The 19,901-nt window shown below is 41.6% G+C and overlaps 2 protein-coding genes across 5 annotated transcripts in view; one reads left to right on the top strand and one right to left on the bottom strand.

Annotated features, from left to right (window-relative positions):
• Nucleotides 1–11,923, top strand: part of TENM1 (teneurin transmembrane protein 1) — a 744,434-nt gene extending 732,511 nt beyond the window's left edge. For 3 of the 4 annotated variants that reach the window (XM_089781839.1, XM_089781838.1, XM_089781840.1), the window contains 4 exons: nucleotides 3,258–3,645; nucleotides 4,713–5,933; nucleotides 6,551–6,693; nucleotides 9,047–11,921. In XM_089781839.1, the coding sequence (XP_089637965.1) occupies nucleotides 3,258–3,645; nucleotides 4,713–5,933; nucleotides 6,551–6,693; nucleotides 9,047–9,805 (2,511 nt within the window). In that variant the 3' untranslated portion in view covers nucleotides 9,806–11,921. Of the gene's footprint in view, nucleotides 1–3,257; nucleotides 3,646–4,712; nucleotides 5,934–6,550; nucleotides 6,694–9,046 lie in introns of all 4 variants that reach the window. The other variant, XM_089781841.1, reaches the window with a different exon arrangement.
• A 22-nt stretch (nucleotides 11,924–11,945) lies between these two features.
• The window catches only part of SH2D1A (SH2 domain containing 1A), a 28,003-nt gene continuing 20,047 nt past the window's right edge, over nucleotides 11,946–19,901 (bottom strand). Inside the window, exon 4 of the mRNA XM_006115389.5 lies at nucleotides 11,946–19,674. Coding sequence (XP_006115451.1) covers nucleotides 19,634–19,674 — 41 coding nt within the window. The 3' untranslated portion in view covers nucleotides 11,946–19,633. The remainder of the gene's footprint in view (nucleotides 19,675–19,901) is intronic.

Here is a 19,901-nt window from a genome sequence, read left to right as displayed (position 1 = left end):
AATTAGGTTTAGGGTTACTATGGGTAGGGTTCCCCACCCTAGAATTAAGGGTTCCAGTGGATAGCGCTATCTGTTATAGGGTCAGGGTTACTATGGATATAGCTCTTAAACCTAGGGTTAGGATTTGTGTGGGTATGAATCTTCTCCCTAGGGTTAGGACTGCTATGTGTAGGGAACTAACTAGTGTTCCTATGAGTAAGATTCCCTGCCATCAGGTTAGGATTCCTATGGGAAAGGCACCATGATGATATTACAGAATATTTTTTTAACTTGGTCACACTAATTAACTTATTCCTGTAAAAAAACACTGACTAGCCAAAGTTTGCAACCAGACAAAATACTTCGGCAACTGCATGTTTATGTTGAGTGGAAGTGACATCTAGTGGTCATTTTTAGCAGGGTATCTGTTTTGTATATTCTCAAAGGAGAGTCCAAGCTATAAACTCAAGTTGTTTATCAGAAAACATCATGAAGGCTTCAAACCCTGTGAGCTAGGCCATGAAATCCTTTTCAATCAATTAGGACTCACTTGCATAATTCAAAATCTATTTTTAGAATAAATAGGAAATTGCCTTTTATTATTTTTATAATACACAGTGATAATACTGGATAGGATATTATGTCACCAGCTCCTGTACTGTCCTTTTGCTGTCCCACACAAAAGTGGAAAAAACCATAGTGCTGTGAAAATGGCACAGAGGGGCACTAAAGTTATATTAGAGATGTTTCTGAACTTGTTATTCATACTCTATCAACGACAGACGAGGGAGCATTATAGCAAGAGAATCATCACATCAGTAGGGAGAGAGTTCAGTCAGTGGTTTACTGCAGACTAGGGACTGGAAAGTGAGAATAAAATAACACCTCTGAGTATGTTACAAATGTTTGACAAACTGGCAATTAAGTGATCAGGAAAAGCTTGGTGGAAAGTCTGTCTTCACCTGCTGGGTAACTCGAGCATGGCAAATGTTGACGATCTTTGTCCTATGTACAGATGACAGATGTCTTTCACCAAAGGTGGGCTGAAATAAATAGCGAGGGAGAAAAAAAGAGGAATTTAAAGAGGATTGGCTTAGTCTACCTCTTTCCTTTGGGCAGACATTTAGTGTTTGAGTCAACTGGTTTAGGGCCAGAGCATTCAGCACCTTGCAGGATTAAACCTTATTGTTTTCTGTCCTGGCAGGGTTTATGCTTAGAAATGAGTTGTTTTTCTTAATTTGTTCCTAGTGTTCTGGTGTCCTAGAAGGATGGTCACAGTGTTTCTGAACACTTTGGCATAAATCATACAAAGCACTTAATGTGGCTATTCATGTACTTAAGTGCTTTGTAGAAATGGGGTCAGAATCTAAGTACTTTGCTATAACAAGCTGTCACGGTGTGGGTATGGCTGTCCCCCTCAGAGGCAGGGTGTTAGGCCTTTGAGGTCACCATTTTGGAAGAGTAGGGGGTGCAGCAGTCGTGCGCTCTGGAATGCGGCTTGCTTTTCATCCCATTCCCCGGAATATCAGGGAGTGAAGGGAAAGTCTGGAGAATGGGATGAAAAACAAGCCATGTCCCAAAGCACACAGCTGCTGTTCCCCCCCCTTGCCCTCCCGAACTGGCACCTTTGTCTGAGGCCTTTCACAGCATGTGTCACCCTGGCTGTGTATTGATCCCAGTGGCTCAGGGCCAAGAACCACACTTCATCCCAATGAGGCAGTCATGCCTAGCAGCTGCAGTTACTGCAAACACCCCCCTGTTGAAGGGCAGTGATGCCCAACAGTCAGGATCAGTAATCACTCCCTTCCCTCAGGGTAATGAGACCTAACAGTCAGAGTCAGTGATCACTCCCTGCCTTCAGGGCAGTGGGACCTAGTAGCTGCAGTCACAAAATCAATATCGGTGCCCCTTCATGCAAGGCTGTTTTGCCTAGCAGTTGGAGTGCCCCCCTTGGAGTTAATGGGGATGGAATACAGGGACCTGGGCCCACCCTCTCCACCAGGTCCTAGCCCAGCGCCCTGTCAGCGGTGGGGTGGCCTATCACTAGCTCAATGGGGAATCCACCCAAAATACGCTGAGTTCTCAGGGATCTATCACCCTGTCATGCACTACTTCCTACTGGACTCGCCATAGCAGCCTTCTTTGCCACTTTCCTGAAGACTGGGGGCTTCTCTGGCCAATCCTCGCTGACTGGCCTCTGTGGTTCAGTCTGCAGCTCTTCCTTCAGTGCTCTGGCAGCACCTCCTTCCCCAGCAACAATCAGCCCAGACTGAGTTGCTCCCCTAGTCTTTATAGCTAGCCTTTATTAGCTGGTAACCCTGGCTAATCCTTGCAAATCCAGTGCAGAATTGGTAAAGCCCATCACACATGCATACTACCATTCATGTTATGGGGCCAGGATATATACTACCCAAGAACAATCATGGTACTTATTAGAGCTGGCCAAATACTGTAAAGACTTTCTACAAATAATCCACATAAATTTGTACAGTATTGGGTTTATTTCTACAATGATAGCTCTCAACAGGGAGAGTGAGAGTTTCCAGAGACTCAATATATTAGCCCCATTAGTGTTAGCCCCGTTATAGTCAGGTAACAGAAAGCAGATTTTGTGATTACTCTGACCACTCACTACTAAACAACACAGCAAATATCAGTTATTCACAGAAATTAGCTTACAGGTTAAACACCAGAGAGATAAATACTTACACAAAAAATAGCCCTCAAATAATTTGGACTCCTTAATAAATCTGGTGAAATTCAGCAATGTTGGTGGGTAAACCATCAGCAGAGAAGAGCACACAGAGGATGGATCATGGAAGTGAAGTCATTCTGGGGAGAACAAGTCTGTACAGCTGGTATAAGCACTATGGGATGTCAATAAGAGCTAAACAAATCATCAGCAACAGTGAACGTTGCCTCTTTTCTCATCACCTAGGAACATTTGCAAGTACGTTATTTGTGTTAGTGAGGGAGGTTCTGTCTGAATTTGCTTCTGAGTAGGTGCCCTACCTGTTTCAAAGTGGCCTACTGAGTTAAAGTAAGGCTTTTTGTGTCCTCGCAGTGATTGTTATTTCAGTCTTTTTTAGTCTCTAAGCAACCTCCTTGACCACACATTTTCCAAAGCTGACAATTTTATTTTGCATTGTACAGAGAATAAAAACAAACAATAGAAATGAATATCTGTTTCAATGCGTTTTTAAAATTTGTGTATATCTACTTTTTTAATAATCATTTGTTTTGTCAGTTGCTTACATGTCATTTCTATTTCATTGCAGTCTGTGATGGTCCTTTTGCATAGCCAGCGACGCTACATTTTTGAATATGACCAGTCTGATTATCTGCTCTCAGTCACCATGCCAAGTATGGTGCGTCATGGTTTGCAAACCATGCTTTCAGTTGGGTACTATCGCAATATATACACCCCACCAGATAGCACAGCTTCTTTCATACAAGATTTTGCCAGAGATGGACGACTTTTGCAAATACTGTATCCTGGAACGGGTCGCAGGGTCCTTTATAAGTATACCAAACAGTCCCGACTATCAGAGATTCTTTATGATACTACTCAAGTCACATTTACATATGAAGAATCCTCTGGGGTTATTAAAACAATACACCTAATGCATGATGGGTTCATCTGTACCATCAGATACAGGCAAACAGGTAGGTTATAACTATTAATATTTGTAAAGGGTGACACTTTGTAGTGAAACTTTGGCCCCTGATCCTGCAAATTTAGGGGCTGACACACATATAGTGCTAAATAAGGGGTGCAGAGCGTACATAGGCAGCCAAATTCCCACATCTCTTCCCTTCCTCTTCCCCTGAGTGCACCCCATGCCTGCCCTTCCCCCTTCCTCCTAGTACTTCTGAAGTACCACTAACAGTTGATTTACAGTGTTCAGGAAGCTCTGGGAGGGAGGGAGGGAGGGAGGGAGAAAAGTGGTTATGTGGTACACTCAGGGGAGTAGGTAGGGCAGGGTCTGAGGGGAAGGTGTGAAATGGGGGTGGGAGTGAGAAGAAGCAGGGCTTGGTGGAAGGGGTGGAGTAGGAGCAGTGTCTGACGTGGAGAGGGGCAAGAACTCCCCAGCTAGAAGGGAAGTCGGCACCTCTGCCTGCAAACACTATCTGGTGTACAGCTTGAAATCAGATCTACCACTGAAATCATGTTTTTATGTTGCAGTATGTTGCAGTAGGAAAATGTGTCTGTTTGTCTGCAGACATATAAAAACTATACTATTTAAAATATGTAACATTCTTATTATCAATTGCAATGAAATGGCTATCATAATATTTGATGATTTGTTATTCCAATAAGTGGACATTTGCTAAATAATAAATCAAATTCCTTTAATGGTTGCATTTTTCAAGTTTCTCTGTCATAACATTCAAAGGAATTATTTATTTGAGGAATGTGTTACTCATTTTAAAAATAATTTCAAGTTAATATTAGGTTATGAATAACTATATGGAAATCATAGTTATATGTAAACTTCATTAGTTTAAAAGAAAAGTAATAAGTATTTAAGGGAATACCTTGGTACTAAATAAATCCATGAGAGAAGAATTAAATATTTTTCTCACTTAAAGATATTATAGTTAAATAATAATAAGACTCGAGAATACATTTAGATTAACTTCTTTTATTTTTTGTGTATATTAAATATACTGTGGGCCTAATTCACTTTTTCTTTGTTTTCTTCCTCCTCACCCCCATTTGCTATATGTAGGCCCTCTTATTGGTCGTCAGATCTTCAGATTTAGTGAAGAAGGACTTGTAAATGCCAGATTTGACTACAGTTACAACAATTTCCGGGTCACCAGCATGCAGGCCATGATAAATGAGACTCCTCTTCCTATAGATCTGTACCGATATGTTGATGTATCTGGAAGGACTGAACAATTTGGAAAATTCAGTGTAATCAATTATGACTTAAACCAAGTTATAACTACCACAGTCATGAAACACACCAAGATTTTTAGTGCCAATGGTCAGGTGATTGAAGTGCAATATGAAATTCTTAAGTCCATAGCCTATTGGATGACCATTCAGTATGATAATATGGGTCGTATGGTGATATGTGATATACGAGTAGGAGTAGATGCCAACATAACAAGGTATTTTTATGAGTATGATGCCGATGGTCAACTTCAAACTGTCTCTGTGAATGACAAAACCCAGTGGCGTTATAGTTACGACCTTAATGGAAATATAAACTTGCTTAGTCATGGAAACAGTGCCCGTCTCACTCCTCTGAGATATGATCTTAGAGATCGCATTACTAGACTTGGAGAAATTCAGTACAAAATGGATGAAGATGGGTTTCTTAGACAAAGAGGCAATGAAATATTTGAGTATAACTCCAATGGTCTCTTGAACAAAGCTTACAACAAAGTGTCTGGTTGGACTGTGCAATACTGTTATGATGGGCTTGGACGACGAGTTGCAAGTAAATCAAGTCTAGGACAGCACCTACAGTTCTTTTATGCTGATCTCTCCAATCCAATAAGAGTTACTCATTTATACAATCATACTAGCTCAGAAATAACATCTCTATATTATGATCTTCAAGGCCATCTCATTGCGATGGAATTAAGCAGTGGAGAAGAATATTATGTTGCTTGTGACAACACTGGCACACCCCTAGCTGTCTTTAGCAGTCGGGGTCAAGTAATAAAAGAAATTCTATACACACCTTATGGAGATATCTACCAAGACACTTATCCAGATTTTCAGGTTATCATTGGTTTTCATGGAGGGCTCTATGATTCTCTTACTAAATTAGTGCATTTGGGTCAAAGGGATTATGATGTCATTGCTGGACGTTGGACAACACCAAATCATCATGTGTGGAAACATTTAAACATCATCCCCAAACCATTTAATCTCTACTCATTTGAAAATAACTATCCAGTTGGCAGAATTCAAGATGTCGCTAAGTATACTACAGGTAAAAAAAAAAAAAAAACATTAAAAAAACTTCTGGGTCAAATCCTTATATGGATCCAAGTTTGTGAAATTTGCACACATCAGAGGAGAGGAGTAGACTCTCGACTTGCATACATTTAATTGAATGTATTTAACCTACTACTACCCATATAGCTTTATCTATTTTCTGTGACCTTTGATTCAGTCAATAAAGCAAGCAAATAGCTTGCTGTCTTTGCTAAGCACTAGAATTTGCAAAGGCAAAAAGTTGAGGCAGTATTATCTGAATTCCTTTCCATGATATGTGAAAGAATCCACAATACAGAACAGAGGATGGTAGCTATGCCACATGATAAAATAATGTATCATCTTCTGGTAACCAATTTAGAAAACGTATCAATATGTCAATCAGTTATTAATGCTTTGAGATTTGATTAGCTCTTGGTAAAGGTATCTAGCTCCAATGGCAGTTCTAATTTCTCATCTGTCAGAACAAAGAACCATAATTTCTTTTGCCAGTGCAGAGCTAACACTCACTTTTGCTTCGTCCCACCTGTCCACTTTTCCTAGAAATAGTACAAAACACTTCCCAAGAATTAAGAGAATTGTTGCTAAGAATGCTCTTATTTTGTTTTGTAGATATTGGAAGTTGGCTAGAACTGTTCGGTTTCCAGCTACACAACGTGCTTCCTGGATTTCCAAAACCAGAGATAGAAACTTTGGAAACAACATATGAACTTTTACAGCTTCAAACAAAAACCCAAGAGTGGGATCCTGGAAAGGTTAGCAAAAGTCTGCCTACAATCGCAAATGTTCTGCTTGCTAGTTAACTGGATCATTTTCAGTTACAAAATACATAGAAAAATGTTGAATCAAACCTTAAAATAAAACCCAGACCACCATGATCTGAGCGATGATTTTCAGGAGGAGAACAATTTAAATAACTTGGTTTATTTTTGTTCATTACTCCTTCATTATTTTTATTTTATTATCATAGTTTCTATAATTTCAGTACCCTTTTGTACTAGGTTCTATATTCAGAAACAGAACAAAAATATGTTCTCTACCCCAAATCGTTTACAATCTAACGCTAAGGCAAAAAAGTACAGATGGATGCAAACTGATGGAAAATAATGAGGCAATACAAGGAAATAATGAGACAGTATGGGTCAAAATGCTAGGCATTTTATAGATAGCATGGTAGAGGAGGCTTTTTGGAAGGAAGATAATGCATAGTTTTGCAGGTATTGACTGAGCTCCCCCCAGCAGAGGGGCAGAAAGAAAGAAGGTACTTGTTTGAAAATATAATAAGATACTGGTTTTATGTAATAAATTCATACTTATATTAAGTGCAAACGAAATCAACAGATATTCAGCTTTTACTGGAATGATGCATAATAAGAAATGCAAAAACAACTAAATATTAAATCTTGAAAAGTCTTTTCCTCTGTAAAAATACTCTGTGGTAGAACAGATTTACTAGCATAGTCGAGTGGTGGTGATAATGATGTTTTAGTTTTAGTTTTTTTAGGTTTAAGTCTCAAACTTGCCTCAGGCTTTGTCTAGACTTAAAATTAGCCATGTTTCAGCAATTGATGGCTAGCTGTCAGTGTAACTGCACCAATGCAAATCTGAGCTATTCACTGGGCAGACAGTCACATTTCAGATTTGATCCTTATTGAACATCTATCAACAAAAAAATGCAGTTTTACAAAATAAGATGAACAGAAGAGACTGATTAACTACTGCCTCTCACGTTATGTAGTCATGTAAAGACGGTGTAAAATGGTACCTTATCAAAGTAATAGCATTTTAAACTCTCTAGGCCCAGGTGTGAATGACTATGGACAGTACAAAGAGGTGAAGACTCAGGCCCACTAATGTTAGGGCCCTTCACATGCAAAACTCCCACTGAAGTCACTCAATAGTATGAAATAGTATAGTAATGGGCACAGTAAAAGAATATGGATGAATAAGCTGGATGGATGTCAGTGGGAGTTTGCTTGAGTAAGAACTCAAGGATTGGGTACTAGCTTTATCTTAGGTACCTATATAGCCTTCATTACTAGTATTTCAGTGCCTCAGGATCTTTTGTGTATTTATCCTTAAGGGATGGAATTATTCTAGCCCTGATGTTCCCATGCTTTCTTTTGCTGAATCTCCCTTCAGGAATTCATGTCTCATGTCCCCCTTTCAGGAGGAAGGTACCTGCTGGGGAGACCCTTCCATTGAGCTATGGGTACTGGGCTTCTTCCTCCACCTTCCCATGCTGAAGGGCAGGTTCATGGGGGGGTGCAGAAGGCTGCATCTCATGAGCACTACCCTCTGCAAGGGATCCCCCCTCCTGACCACCGCCCTTCAGCTCAGCCTCATTTGCTTGCCTTGCACAGGGAAGCTGGTGGGGGGTTGGGCCTTGGAGCCACAGTCAGGAGGGGGCTGTGTCTGGTATATGGTCAGTACTCCTGGGTAGGTCTTCAACTGCCCTTTTGCAGTATCCATTCCAGCACTCCAGTAACTGGTGACTGCTGGAGCTGTGGCAGCAAGACAGGCATAGAGCCTGGTCCTACCAGCTGAGACTGCTCTGATAAGCTTGTCACACCTCCACTGGAGTTCATGCCCCACCATGTGAAAACCTTTCCTCTAGCCTTTTATTCCCATTATACAGGTGGAGAACTGAATCACAGTGACTTGTCCAAGGTCACCCAGGGTGTTCATGGTAGAACAGGGAACTGCACTCAGGTCTCCCCAGTCCCAAGAGGATACACTCGCCACTAAAATAGCAATTTCTGGGATCAAACAAGGAATTTTCACTTTATCTTATCTTTCAACTTATCACCTAAGGTCTTTCTGGATAGGAAGATACAATATGTGATGAATGCATTCTTCATTTGATGCTGGGACACTGAAGAGTTCAAGAGACTGTACAAACAAGCCACTGTAAAGTTTATTACTATAGTGTTGTGTTGTTGTTACTGCATCACAGATGTGCATGCTGCTTTACAGACAAATGTAAAGGATTAGTACCCACTCCAAGGAGCTATAGATATCAGTAGAAACTTGATATCAAATGGTAATGTAATAAACTGTACTTAACACTTTTTTTACTTTACACTGTGTTAATGTTTCCATTTCTAGACTATCCTTGGCATTCAGTGTGAGCTGCAAAAACAACTTAGGAACTTTATATCCTTGGATCAACTTCCTATGACCCCCAGGTACAGTGATGGGAGATGTCTTGAAGGAGGAAAACAGCCCAGGTTTGCAGCCATTCCGTCTGTGTTTGGAAAAGGGATCAAATTTGCCATTAAGGATGGGATAGTGACTGCTGATATTATAGGAGTAGCAAATGAGGACAGCCGGCGCATTGCTGCCATCCTCAACAATGCTCACTATCTTGAGAACCTGCATTTTACCATAGAAGGACGAGACACGCACTATTTCATCAAGCTAGGGTCTTTGGAAGAAGACTTGGCTCTAATAGGCAACACAGGAGGCCGGCGCATTTTGGAGAATGGTGTCAATGTCACTGTGTCTCAGATGACATCTGTGATAAATGGGAGGACTAGACGGTTTGCTGATATACAGCTCCAGCATGGTGCTTTGTGCTTTAATGTTCGTTATGGGACAACCATTGAGGAAGAAAAGAACCATGTCTTAGAAATAGCCAGGCAGAGGGCAGTAGCTCTGGCCTGGACTAAAGAACAAAGACGTCTGCAAGAAGGAGAAGAAGGCATTAGAGCATGGACGGAGGGAGAAAAACAGCAGCTTTTAAGCACTGGGAGGGTACAAGGCTATGATGGATACTTTGTTTTATCTGTAGAGCAGTATCTTGAACTTTCGGACAGTGCCAACAATATTCACTTTATGAGACAGAGTGAAATAGGCAGGAGGTAACAAAGAAAACCTCTGCCTTTGCGTCACCAAAGACTGCCTGTTTTTAAACATAAAATGGTTTATTGTATTGATTTTTCTAGATCAGGACTCTGTATATATAAATATAGAGGAAAACACATATCCAACTGCCTTTAAATGTGACAGAAGATGGTATTTTAATATTGTTTGTTTAACTCTGAGTGATGACAGTGGAGATTTTTAGTTCTTGTGTGGCAGTATTCAAAAATTTCAGAAGCAGAGTTCAAATGGGTCAACAACACAACTTAGAAAGATGCCACTCTTGTTTAAATCACAGATACATGCAGAATATTTAAGAATTCTGTGTCTTCTGCCTTCTTCTTGAAGATACATCTTTTCTTCTTTAATTAATAACTCACAGATTATTAAAAAAGGCTATAGAGCTTGATTCTGCAGCCCTTACTCACTGGATAGTCCTTACTTTCCTGAGTTCTTCCATTAACCTTTAATGGGATGGCTCACAAGAACAACTTTTTTAGACCCTTATATTAGCACATTTTGTTTTTCACTACTAAGTGAAGTTTCAGACCTGAACAACATGGGGAAACACAGTAGGCTTTGGATAAGAGTAGCACAGAAAGGCTGTCCCACATTACATTTATCTTTACTCATCCTTAGTCTCCTTCCATTCTCTCAGTAATAAATGTCATGTTGTGTAGGGTTTTGCATGTGGCAGTCTTCTATGATTCTCTCCCCAAGGTCTTCAGTCAGACATGGGTTAGACTAAATTCTTGTGGCATAGCCCCAAGCACAGAAGCTGAAAGTCTACTTGACTGGACATTGCACAAGGTGCCATAGCTAGCCATCATCACTCTAAAAGTGGGCAGTAATGTGCACAAGTGACTGATCAAAAGTCTTTGCATGACTTCAGGGAGCTTTAGCTCAGGCCCTGATTCAGTACATCCCAGACAAACAACGCCACGCTGCTGGAAGGATTCATACATGCCCTCTGTGCCAGTGAAGGTAAAAAAAGTCTTCTCTCACTATAGAGAATAGTATCCTTTCTGTTCACTTGACAAGAAGTCTTCTGTTAGGATACATTTGTAAATCGGAATGGTATCAGTTTTTCATCGTCACATTAGCTCCTTCTCACATTAATAATTATGCTGTATGTTTCAATATTTATGTGCGAAAAAGGATCAGAATTTGGTGAACCTAAGTATGGATAGTAAGTGTAGGACATTTGGGAAATGATTCTAGAGTCTTTTGGCTCAGTCTGCAGAGCACGTAGCAAAGTGGTGTGGTGGTAGGGCATGCATTTTAATTCACCAGTAATCATGGGCTGTCAATATAATGATTTCATAGCAAAGTGTATGTTCCTTCTTTTAACTGGTCATTTTTAAAGGACCTACTTGTCTCGGTGGGGGTTGTGTGCAAATTTTCTCTGTTAATTTCTGAAGGGATTGGAATTTTATTTTAAAATCAATGTATGACATTATTGCACAGTGACATTATTGCACATTTTAACCAAAAACAGACATAGTAAATATAATCTAATCATCTCTGCTCAGATTTACTTTTGCTAAAAGCAGGGTTTGTTTGCTTGTTTCTTTTCCTGTTTTCTTTTTTTGTTCATTTGTTTGGTTGGGTTTTTTTGTTTTGTTTTTGTTTTTGGGCAAGTGAAACAAACTGTACTGAATTTAAAGATGAGCCTGAACTGAAAAATCAGGTGGGAATCCACCCAGACTTGGGGGAGATTTGGATCCAGCTCTCAACTTCACAATTTTGGCCTCCCTTTATGGATTCAGTCCTGCTCCAACAGAATTCAATGAGCAGTTTCCCTGGTGCAAGTTCAGGTCCAGTGACAAACTGATCCAGAAGAATGCCATCCACACACCACACAAAACAATGGAGAAATTTGGATTGAAATCCAGATCCAAATATTGCGACTGGCTGCATCACTCACTAACATGCAGTCTTGGGAGCTGACCAAGTCTGGTAATTATAGCACTGATTTCTGTAATTTCCCATAAAATCATGGAGAATTTGAATACCTCCACACCAGCCTAAAAATGGACCTTCAGATTCTTGAGCCTCTGATGTTCTTTTAATCAATGAAAAATAATTTATGAACTGTATATAGAGAGTGCGTTCATAAATGTGATGATGTATTTTATCACTGATCCAAGATGTCAATATTAGAGTCTATTTTACTTATATTTTAACCAATTATACTTTTTTGCAATTCACTAATGATGTATCATTTTCAAACTGCTTTAAAGATCCATTATAAACAAATATTTGAAGCTCTTACTGATCAGTAAATTACCTTGAACTGTGCATTTCTAGTATGTAATACATATTTAGTTAGCTTGTGCCTTTAGTTTCTTAAAATTCTATTTGTATTATATGCAGGAAATGCACTTTGTATTACCTACAGCTGTGGTTTTTAATACTGCCTTGATGATGATTATTCTCATTATTATGCCAAAAGGTCAATGAGTGAAATGTATTACAAGGTTGTCTCTGAAAGCATATTTGGCATTTTTCCAATTTATGCATAGAAAATATGATACATTTTTAGGCAGTATTTTTTGTGAAAATATGGATGTATAAAGAATCAAATGACATTACATGGCCCTGTATTCTGGTGGCATAAGAAACTGTCTTTTTTGTGTTTGGTTATGAAATTGAGAAAAATAAAAATGGTGTCATTTTTTAGGTAAACACAATAGCATTTCTAAAGAAAATGGCATGTATTTATTAATACAAGAGCACTGGAGGCCAATGTTATTCTTACCCACAGATCAAGCACCATTTAAGAGAGCTCCAGTGAATGAATAGATGTAAACCATCTTGTCCAAGAACTATATTAGATAGAGGCAGGGAATGTTTCAGTCTCCACATTTGTTTATTTTTTAGTGACTAAGCCAATTTTCTTAGTGTTTTTTTTTTTAATTTTGCACTAAAGCCTAGAGACCCAAATGACAAAAACATAAAACAAAGCAAAAGTTATATGGGCCATTTTTATGGTTGTTTAGATCAAATAAATTGATGGTTGCATTCTGGGTTGGGAAATTAGTTCTAAAAGTGAAAATACAAACACGCACTCGTGCACACTATCTTGTAGCAAAATACTTACCATGAGACTATATATGTTATATTTTTATGACAGCAAAACTTGTGTGTAAAAACTGTTTTCTTTGTTTTCATATTTATTTAGAAAACTAGAACATTTCAAAGGTGTATAGATATGTATGTAGAATATAGCCAAATATACACAAACTGGACAATGTGCAACTCGGTGTACACATTTTAACTGTTTAGTTTGAGATCTTTAATGTCCTCTCATTTTTGTATGGTAGTTAGAAGCTCTCTTTTTTAGTCATGTTGTCATGCACTTTCAGAAATTTTGTTTTTTCGAAATCTGCACTTAGTCCCGTTCACCAAGCCCTCTTTCTATAATCACTCTGGGGCGGGAAGGGCAAGCAATGTGTTATAAAGTGATACTTTTAGAAGGATAACTATAATAGAGATTAATGTTGTCGGAAACCAAGGTACAGTAGCCTACGATTAGAGTGTTATAAACAGTTGCCTATAGAAAAGTTGAAGCATATTTTAACAAAAGAAAAAAATCTACAACTTCCTTTCAACATGATCAGACTAACATTTCAATGTTCAGATCAGACCACCACAATGTTTTTTCCCCACAAAATAGACACAAATAAAATGCTGACTGTTATTTAAGCCTGGCCTTTATACAAAGCATTATCAGGTCAAAAGCTTACTGAGTGTAAGAGGAATTACTTTTCAAAAGAAACTGACAGTTACTCAAGTTCAACTTACTGTGGCTTTGTCTTGGCATTTGTCATCTTACATTATTTGTCCAAGAAAATGTGTTTGCCAGTTACAATATTTCCTTAGACTTAGTGGTGGACTTTAGCTCTTAATAAATGTTAGTATGTCAGATTGTGTCCTTGATGATATTTTACTTGTATGAACCATGATAAAACATTGAAATCTTAATATTCTTCTGACAAAATTGTCGAACTGAAACATAGCACACAGTATATGTCAAAAACATATTTCTCTTTAGCTTTTTCATTAAAAGTAAAGATGTTTACAGTGTATGCCAAGAGCTTCAGTTTCTACCTAACAGTTAGAGGTTCTAATCTTACAGAAATTGTGTTATGAAGGCCTAAGCCTTGTTGCTAGGAAACACTAGATTCCAATTTTTTTATTCCTGCTCTAACTCCTGTGGCTGAATAGTGACTGGATACTGTACAGGTTATGTTCAATGGCTGCAGTTAATGGTCTGTTGCATTTTGCTCTGGTTTTCAGACCAGAAGCATGCATTTTCTACAACAGCCTCATAACAACATGTTGTAAATATTAAAAGTTAATATATTATGTGTCAATATTTGAAAGAGAAGAAAGAAGTACTTTGAATATTTCATTTTTAAAAATAAAATTGCAAACTAATAGTCTGGGTGACATTTTCTTGGTAGAGAGCCATTTGATCAGAAAGGGGGGGGAGGGTCCAAATATTTGTGGGGGAAAGAAATGGCAAAAACGTTGGTACTGAAATGTAATTTATTTCTGATTCACAAAGGTTCACTAATAAATTACTATTAAACACCTGTTTGTGAAAGCACAACATACGAGTTCCTGTACACATTCATGGTACAGTCACGCTTCTTCAGCAAGAGAGTAAAATGCTGGTTAATGGCAATGCACTTCCAAGAACTGAACTGTCGGGGGCAAAAGAGGAGGAATGGCCAAGTGTAGGTATACTCACAGATCAAAACACGGTAGCTCTTGTTTCCTGACTGCTCCCATGAATGACCCAACTAGGAAGAGCAGAGCAGTTGCATACATCACGGTGGAGAGTCTGTCCAGGCAGGGCCATTGGAGTAGTTGGGACAGGTCTTTTCCTCACACCCAGTAACAGATGAACCAGCAATTCTACCTCTTAGTGCTTCACTCTGCACCAGCTTCTGCAGCCATGCAGTCCAACCAGAGGCGGTGCAGGAGGGGAAGATGACCCCAGCAGGAGGCACTGCTGCTTTGGCACAAAGCCTAGGGGACAGAGCATCCCTATGCTGCCAGGGCCAGGCAGCAGAGGAGTGTGAAGACTGCTAACCTCATGCTGGGGATGAAGGCGAGCTTGCGGGTTCAGAGTGGGAAAGGACTAGACAGCATGCCCTTTGGCCCATTCCTGGGCTAACTGCACTGATGCTGCATGGGGTTGCTGGCACCTTTGGCACATACGTGGCTTGACACCTCCTAGGGGCTGCCCATGCATTTCATTGTCCTGGCCGGGATGAAAGTAACACATTGCTTACAAGTACTGTTGCAACGTAAACCACCACCACCACACCCCTCTGAGACAGAAGACCTGCAAGGGAAGAGGGTGTACAGTACAGGTTACACCTCTGTGAACCGGAATTCTCTGGTCTGGCAACATCCGTGGGCCGGAAAGCTCAGCGGGGCCCAGAACACTATGGGGGAGTGGAGGGGGGGCGAGGCTGGGAGCCCAGTGCTAAGCGGGGAGGGAGGCGACACACAGCCAAAGTGGGCTGCAAGAACCAGCATGTAGCTTAGCTGGGCTGGGGAAGGGAGCCACCCTGTGGCTCAGCTGGGCTGCAAGGGGCTGGGAAGCCCAATGTGGGGGGGCAGAGAAGGAAGGGCCAGCGGCAGGGGGTTCAGAAATGACCTCCCCGATCCAGAAAAAATCCCTTATCTGGGTCCAGTCAAGTCCTGAGGGTTCTGGCCCAGGGAGGTCAAACCTGTACTGATAAGAAAGTTGAGTGTGGGGAGCAGGCCAAGGCAGGGGGTTGGAAAGTGTTGGCGGCTGTGGGGGACAACTCCGGGCAGGGGATGGGGATATAAGGAGCTCAGGGGAGGGTATGTGAGAGCAGGGTGTGAGGGGAAGGCACAGGCGCCAGGATTGAGCGTATGGGAGGGGCCTCAGGGCAGGGTACGATGCGGGAAGGGGCCGCCCCAGAAGCTTCATACCAGGACACTGTTTGCTCTTCCCCTTCCTGTCCCTGTCAGGTAGCAAGAGCAAAGTTCCTCTGCCCCTTGCCCTCCCCAGCCACAGGGAAAGGAATGCAGCAAATTGATGGTCAACAGCATTTGGGTACGACTCTTGTGGGGAGGAAGCAGCTTCAGCCCCTGCCCTCCTTAAATGGCTCCTGGGGGGGCGTGTTGGGGCAGTCCCAAACTGGTGGAGCCTGTGCCCCCACCTGGCACCTTTCACCCACCTGGCTGTTTACGGCAGCTCCATACAGGAGGGCCTCAAGAGCCAAGCTGGAAGCGCACCCGCCTCACCTCCTGCAGCTGAATGCCTTAGCTCGTCAATACCTTCTTGCCGGGATGGATGGCACACTGGGGGGGGCACCAGCTTACTGTCACCTCTGGTCCTAACCCACATGAGGGCAGATGAAAACACTGCCTTGCACTGAGGGAACGTAACTACAATTATGTCGTAGTGTCACTTTGTAGCAGAGCAGCAGTTGCTGCGACAGAAAAACTGGCATTGGTTTACTATGGCTTCAGCAGGCAGGCAGCCTATATCAGCAAAGAAAAGAAAGTTCCAATGCACCTGCGTTCTGCAGGCCAATAACGGCCATTTAAGGCCTGACGCTGAGCAGCAAATAGGGTTGCCATACACTGTCACAGAAAACATGGCAGGGAAAAAATTGGTTGAGCAAAAAAAAAGTTGCTGCACCTTTACATTTCCGTGCTCCCTGCTTCCTGCCCCCCTCCAGACGCACAGGGGGAAAATGTCCCCACCAGCCTTTTACATTATTTTACATTATCAGGTATTTTCTGGGTTGTTGGTTTTTTTAAAACTGGACAGATGACTCAATTACCGGACTGTCTGGGCAAAAACTAGACACCTGGCAATCCTAGTAGAAAACATGATGTTAAAGGGTTTGTGACCAGAAATAAAAGCTCATCTATTGATGTGTTTCTAATATGCACCTCTGTGGCTGATGTGTTTGCTGACTTATATAACACTAAAAGCGCAGTTTTAAATATTTTATTGACCAGTAAATCAGTCCAGATCTGCCACAGTACAAAACAATTAAGATCAGAAAAGCTTTTCAACCAAGCTGAGTAGCGACAGAACAATACACTCAAGCATTGTATAACATATTATAGTGAAATAAGGGATTTGTAGATGTTTCAACTTAACTGAGAGTTGAAAATAATTTAGAGGGAAAAAAATTAGTAAACGTGCATGGGTTTATGATACCTTCTATATGTCTGATATAGGTGGCACATTTAGTCACTTTTATAAGCCAAATGTTTCGTTTTACAATAAATATTCTAGTGTAGGCCATTAGGGACCAACTTATCAAGTGCTAATGTGATAGGAATGACATTGCTTTATACCAATCATGACACTTCTGACACCACTTACCTGATGTCTGTGTCTACCCCCTCGCACCTATTTTGGCCTGAGTGAAATCAAAGGCATTTATCCATTTGCACAACTGAAGCTTTCAAAAACCCAGGCTCCTTGGACTAATTAGCATACATGTCCATACACTTAGGGGCTGTGTCTAGACTAATCAGCAGCTTTTCTGGAAAAACTTGCCAGCTGTCTACACTGGCCGCTTGAATTTCCACAAAAGCACTGACTGCCTACTGTAAGAAATCAGTGCTTTTTGCGGAAATACTATGCTGTTCCCGTTCGGGCAAAAGGCCCTTTTGCGCAAAAGGGCCAGTGTAGACAGCTGAGATTGTTTTGCGCAAAAAAGCCCCAATCGTGAAAATGGCGATCGGGGCTTTTTTGCGCAAAAGCGCGTCTAGATTGGCATGGACGCTTTTCCGCAAAAAGTGCTTTTGCGGAAAAGCGTCCGTGCCAATCTAGACGCTCTTTTCCGAAAATGCTTTTAACGGAAAACTTTTCTGTTAAAAGCATTTGCGGAAAATCATGCCAGTCTAGACGTAGCCTTATGGTGTATTCTAGCTCTCTCCTCCCAGTGCGAGGCCCATCCATCACTTCAGCCCTGAGAGATGACAAAGCAGTGAGACCTCACTGGCTGCATGTGGATCAGACATAGGCCTCTGAATTTATGATTTTCAGGTTGCATGATCAGGCACCAATGCACAGGGACGCAGCGAGACTGTAGCCAGTTTCTCCCACCGTCCAGGCTGTGGTGGCAAAGAGGATGGTTCGGGACGGCTGTCCCACGCTTTGGGGGGCTCTGGGGCGACTGCCTCAACCACTCTATGGACAGGCTCCAGGGGCTTACGAGGGGCCCTGGTGTGGGGTGGCAGTAGAGGTTGTGCCCCCCCTGCACTCACCACAGTGGCAGGAGCTGGAGTGGCCCATCAGCCTGCTTTGCTCCACCGCACCACCCTCTCCTGGCCCACTGCACTCTGCTTCTCTGTGGGAGCAGGATCCTGGCCCCACGGTGCTCCACTTCCCACTGCTGCAGAGAAGCAGGGCGCAGAGGGCTGGGAGAGGGTGGCAGGGTGGATTGGAGTGGAGCAGGCTTCTGGGCTGTTCTGGCTCCCGTTGCTGCAGTGAGTGAAGCGGGGGCTTGGTTGACCCCCTGCTGGCAAGCCCCTGATAATCCCCCAATTTGCATTGCTTGGGGGAGGGAGGCAATCAGGGGTGGGGCAAGGGCGGGGCTTGAGGGAAGCTGTGGAGGTGAGGCATGGCCTACAGTGGTGGGGGGTGCCTCAGACCCTGCACCCAGCTAGGGACAACCCTGTTCCCTACACAGCATGGCCAAATGAAACGTGAGGACTCATTTGTTTTAGGCCAGGGATGGACAGCCAGGGCCGGTGAGTGGGCCGCATGAGAGGCCCTCCATCTCAGTGGGCAAGATTGAAATCAGACACATGCACTAACCATAGCCCCAGGGATAAGATTAAATACATTGCTTCATTCTCTTGCTTTACCATGGCTTTCCAACACACTAGGGTCAAATTGCATTGCCCACAAAAGTAACACAAAGAAGTAGAGGAAGTGTGCAACTCTCTCACAACGTTGTGTGCTATCAGCATGCACCTCACACATGCCCTTGCTTTAAATGTGTGTCATTTCTCATTTTGCCAGAGGCTCCTCAACCCTTCCCTCCGCTGCAGGCTCCTCCCCCATTTAACATAATTAGCCCCCTCTCTCCAGCTCCCAGAACATCCATAAACAATTTCCTCACATTCGTTTGGTTCAAAAAGATTTGACACATTTTTAAAATTTTGGCTGGCTCACAGCCGGGAGTTGCGACGTTCAGGTTGTGTTGGTCAGTTTTGATGGTTGAACTTGGGTGGAAAGTAAAGGTTATTTTTCCAGATGGGACAAGAATGCCATCAGATCCAGCAATTAGTGGCTGATGCGTATGATACAAATGTAAAATTGAATTCCTGGGAAGATGCAGACCCGCACCTTTGAAATGTGCTTCTGGGGTTATATTCATTCTTGAACAAAGAGCCAGTACAAGACATTTGCAGCATAAAAGCCACCATTTTGTGAACCTAAATGGGTCTTAAGTGATACATAGGACTTGTACAGGGCTGAATTTCAATCAGAAATCAAACAGTACGGTAACTTCATATCAAAAGACTGACTAACATTCACATAGAAAGCTCCCAAGCACCAAGAGAAAATGGAAATATTGTCATCCAATTGCCAGTAATTTTTCTCCCATATCTTTATAAAAACAACAACAGATTCATGCCAATCTTTTAAACGGCAGCCTAGAAGTTGCATTAAACATACATTTTTGAAAATATTACAGGAAAACTCACAGAGTTGTAATGTCTATAATCTACAGCATTTTATGCTGGAGTATGTACAAAAAAGACATAAAAGCCTATTTAAATTACTTCAGACTCTGGGAAGTATGTTCATGAAGGATGCAAATAAAAGTCATTGTCTTCCTTCCTCCCTACAAAAAAAAAACAAAAAACAACACAAAAGGTAAGAGTATGAACTCTGCAAGAAGGCAAAAGCCCATAGTCTTTGTATTTACTAGGAGGCATGTGGGTTAACTATATCTTGTCTATCATTGATGTAAGTGGGCTGTTCTAAAATAAATATTTTCACATACAACATGGCAGTTGGATATAAACTCCCTCGCAAGCACCACAAGACACTCAACAAGACCCCACAATT

Source organism: Pelodiscus sinensis, chromosome 13 (genome assembly GCF_052426305.1).
Source record: "Pelodiscus sinensis isolate ZL-2025 chromosome 13, ASM5242630v1, whole genome shotgun sequence".
NCBI lineage: Eukaryota > Metazoa > Chordata > Testudines > Trionychidae > Pelodiscus > Pelodiscus sinensis.
The sequence above is the reverse complement of the archived record's forward strand: the minus strand, read 5'-3'. Positions and strand labels throughout refer to the sequence as shown.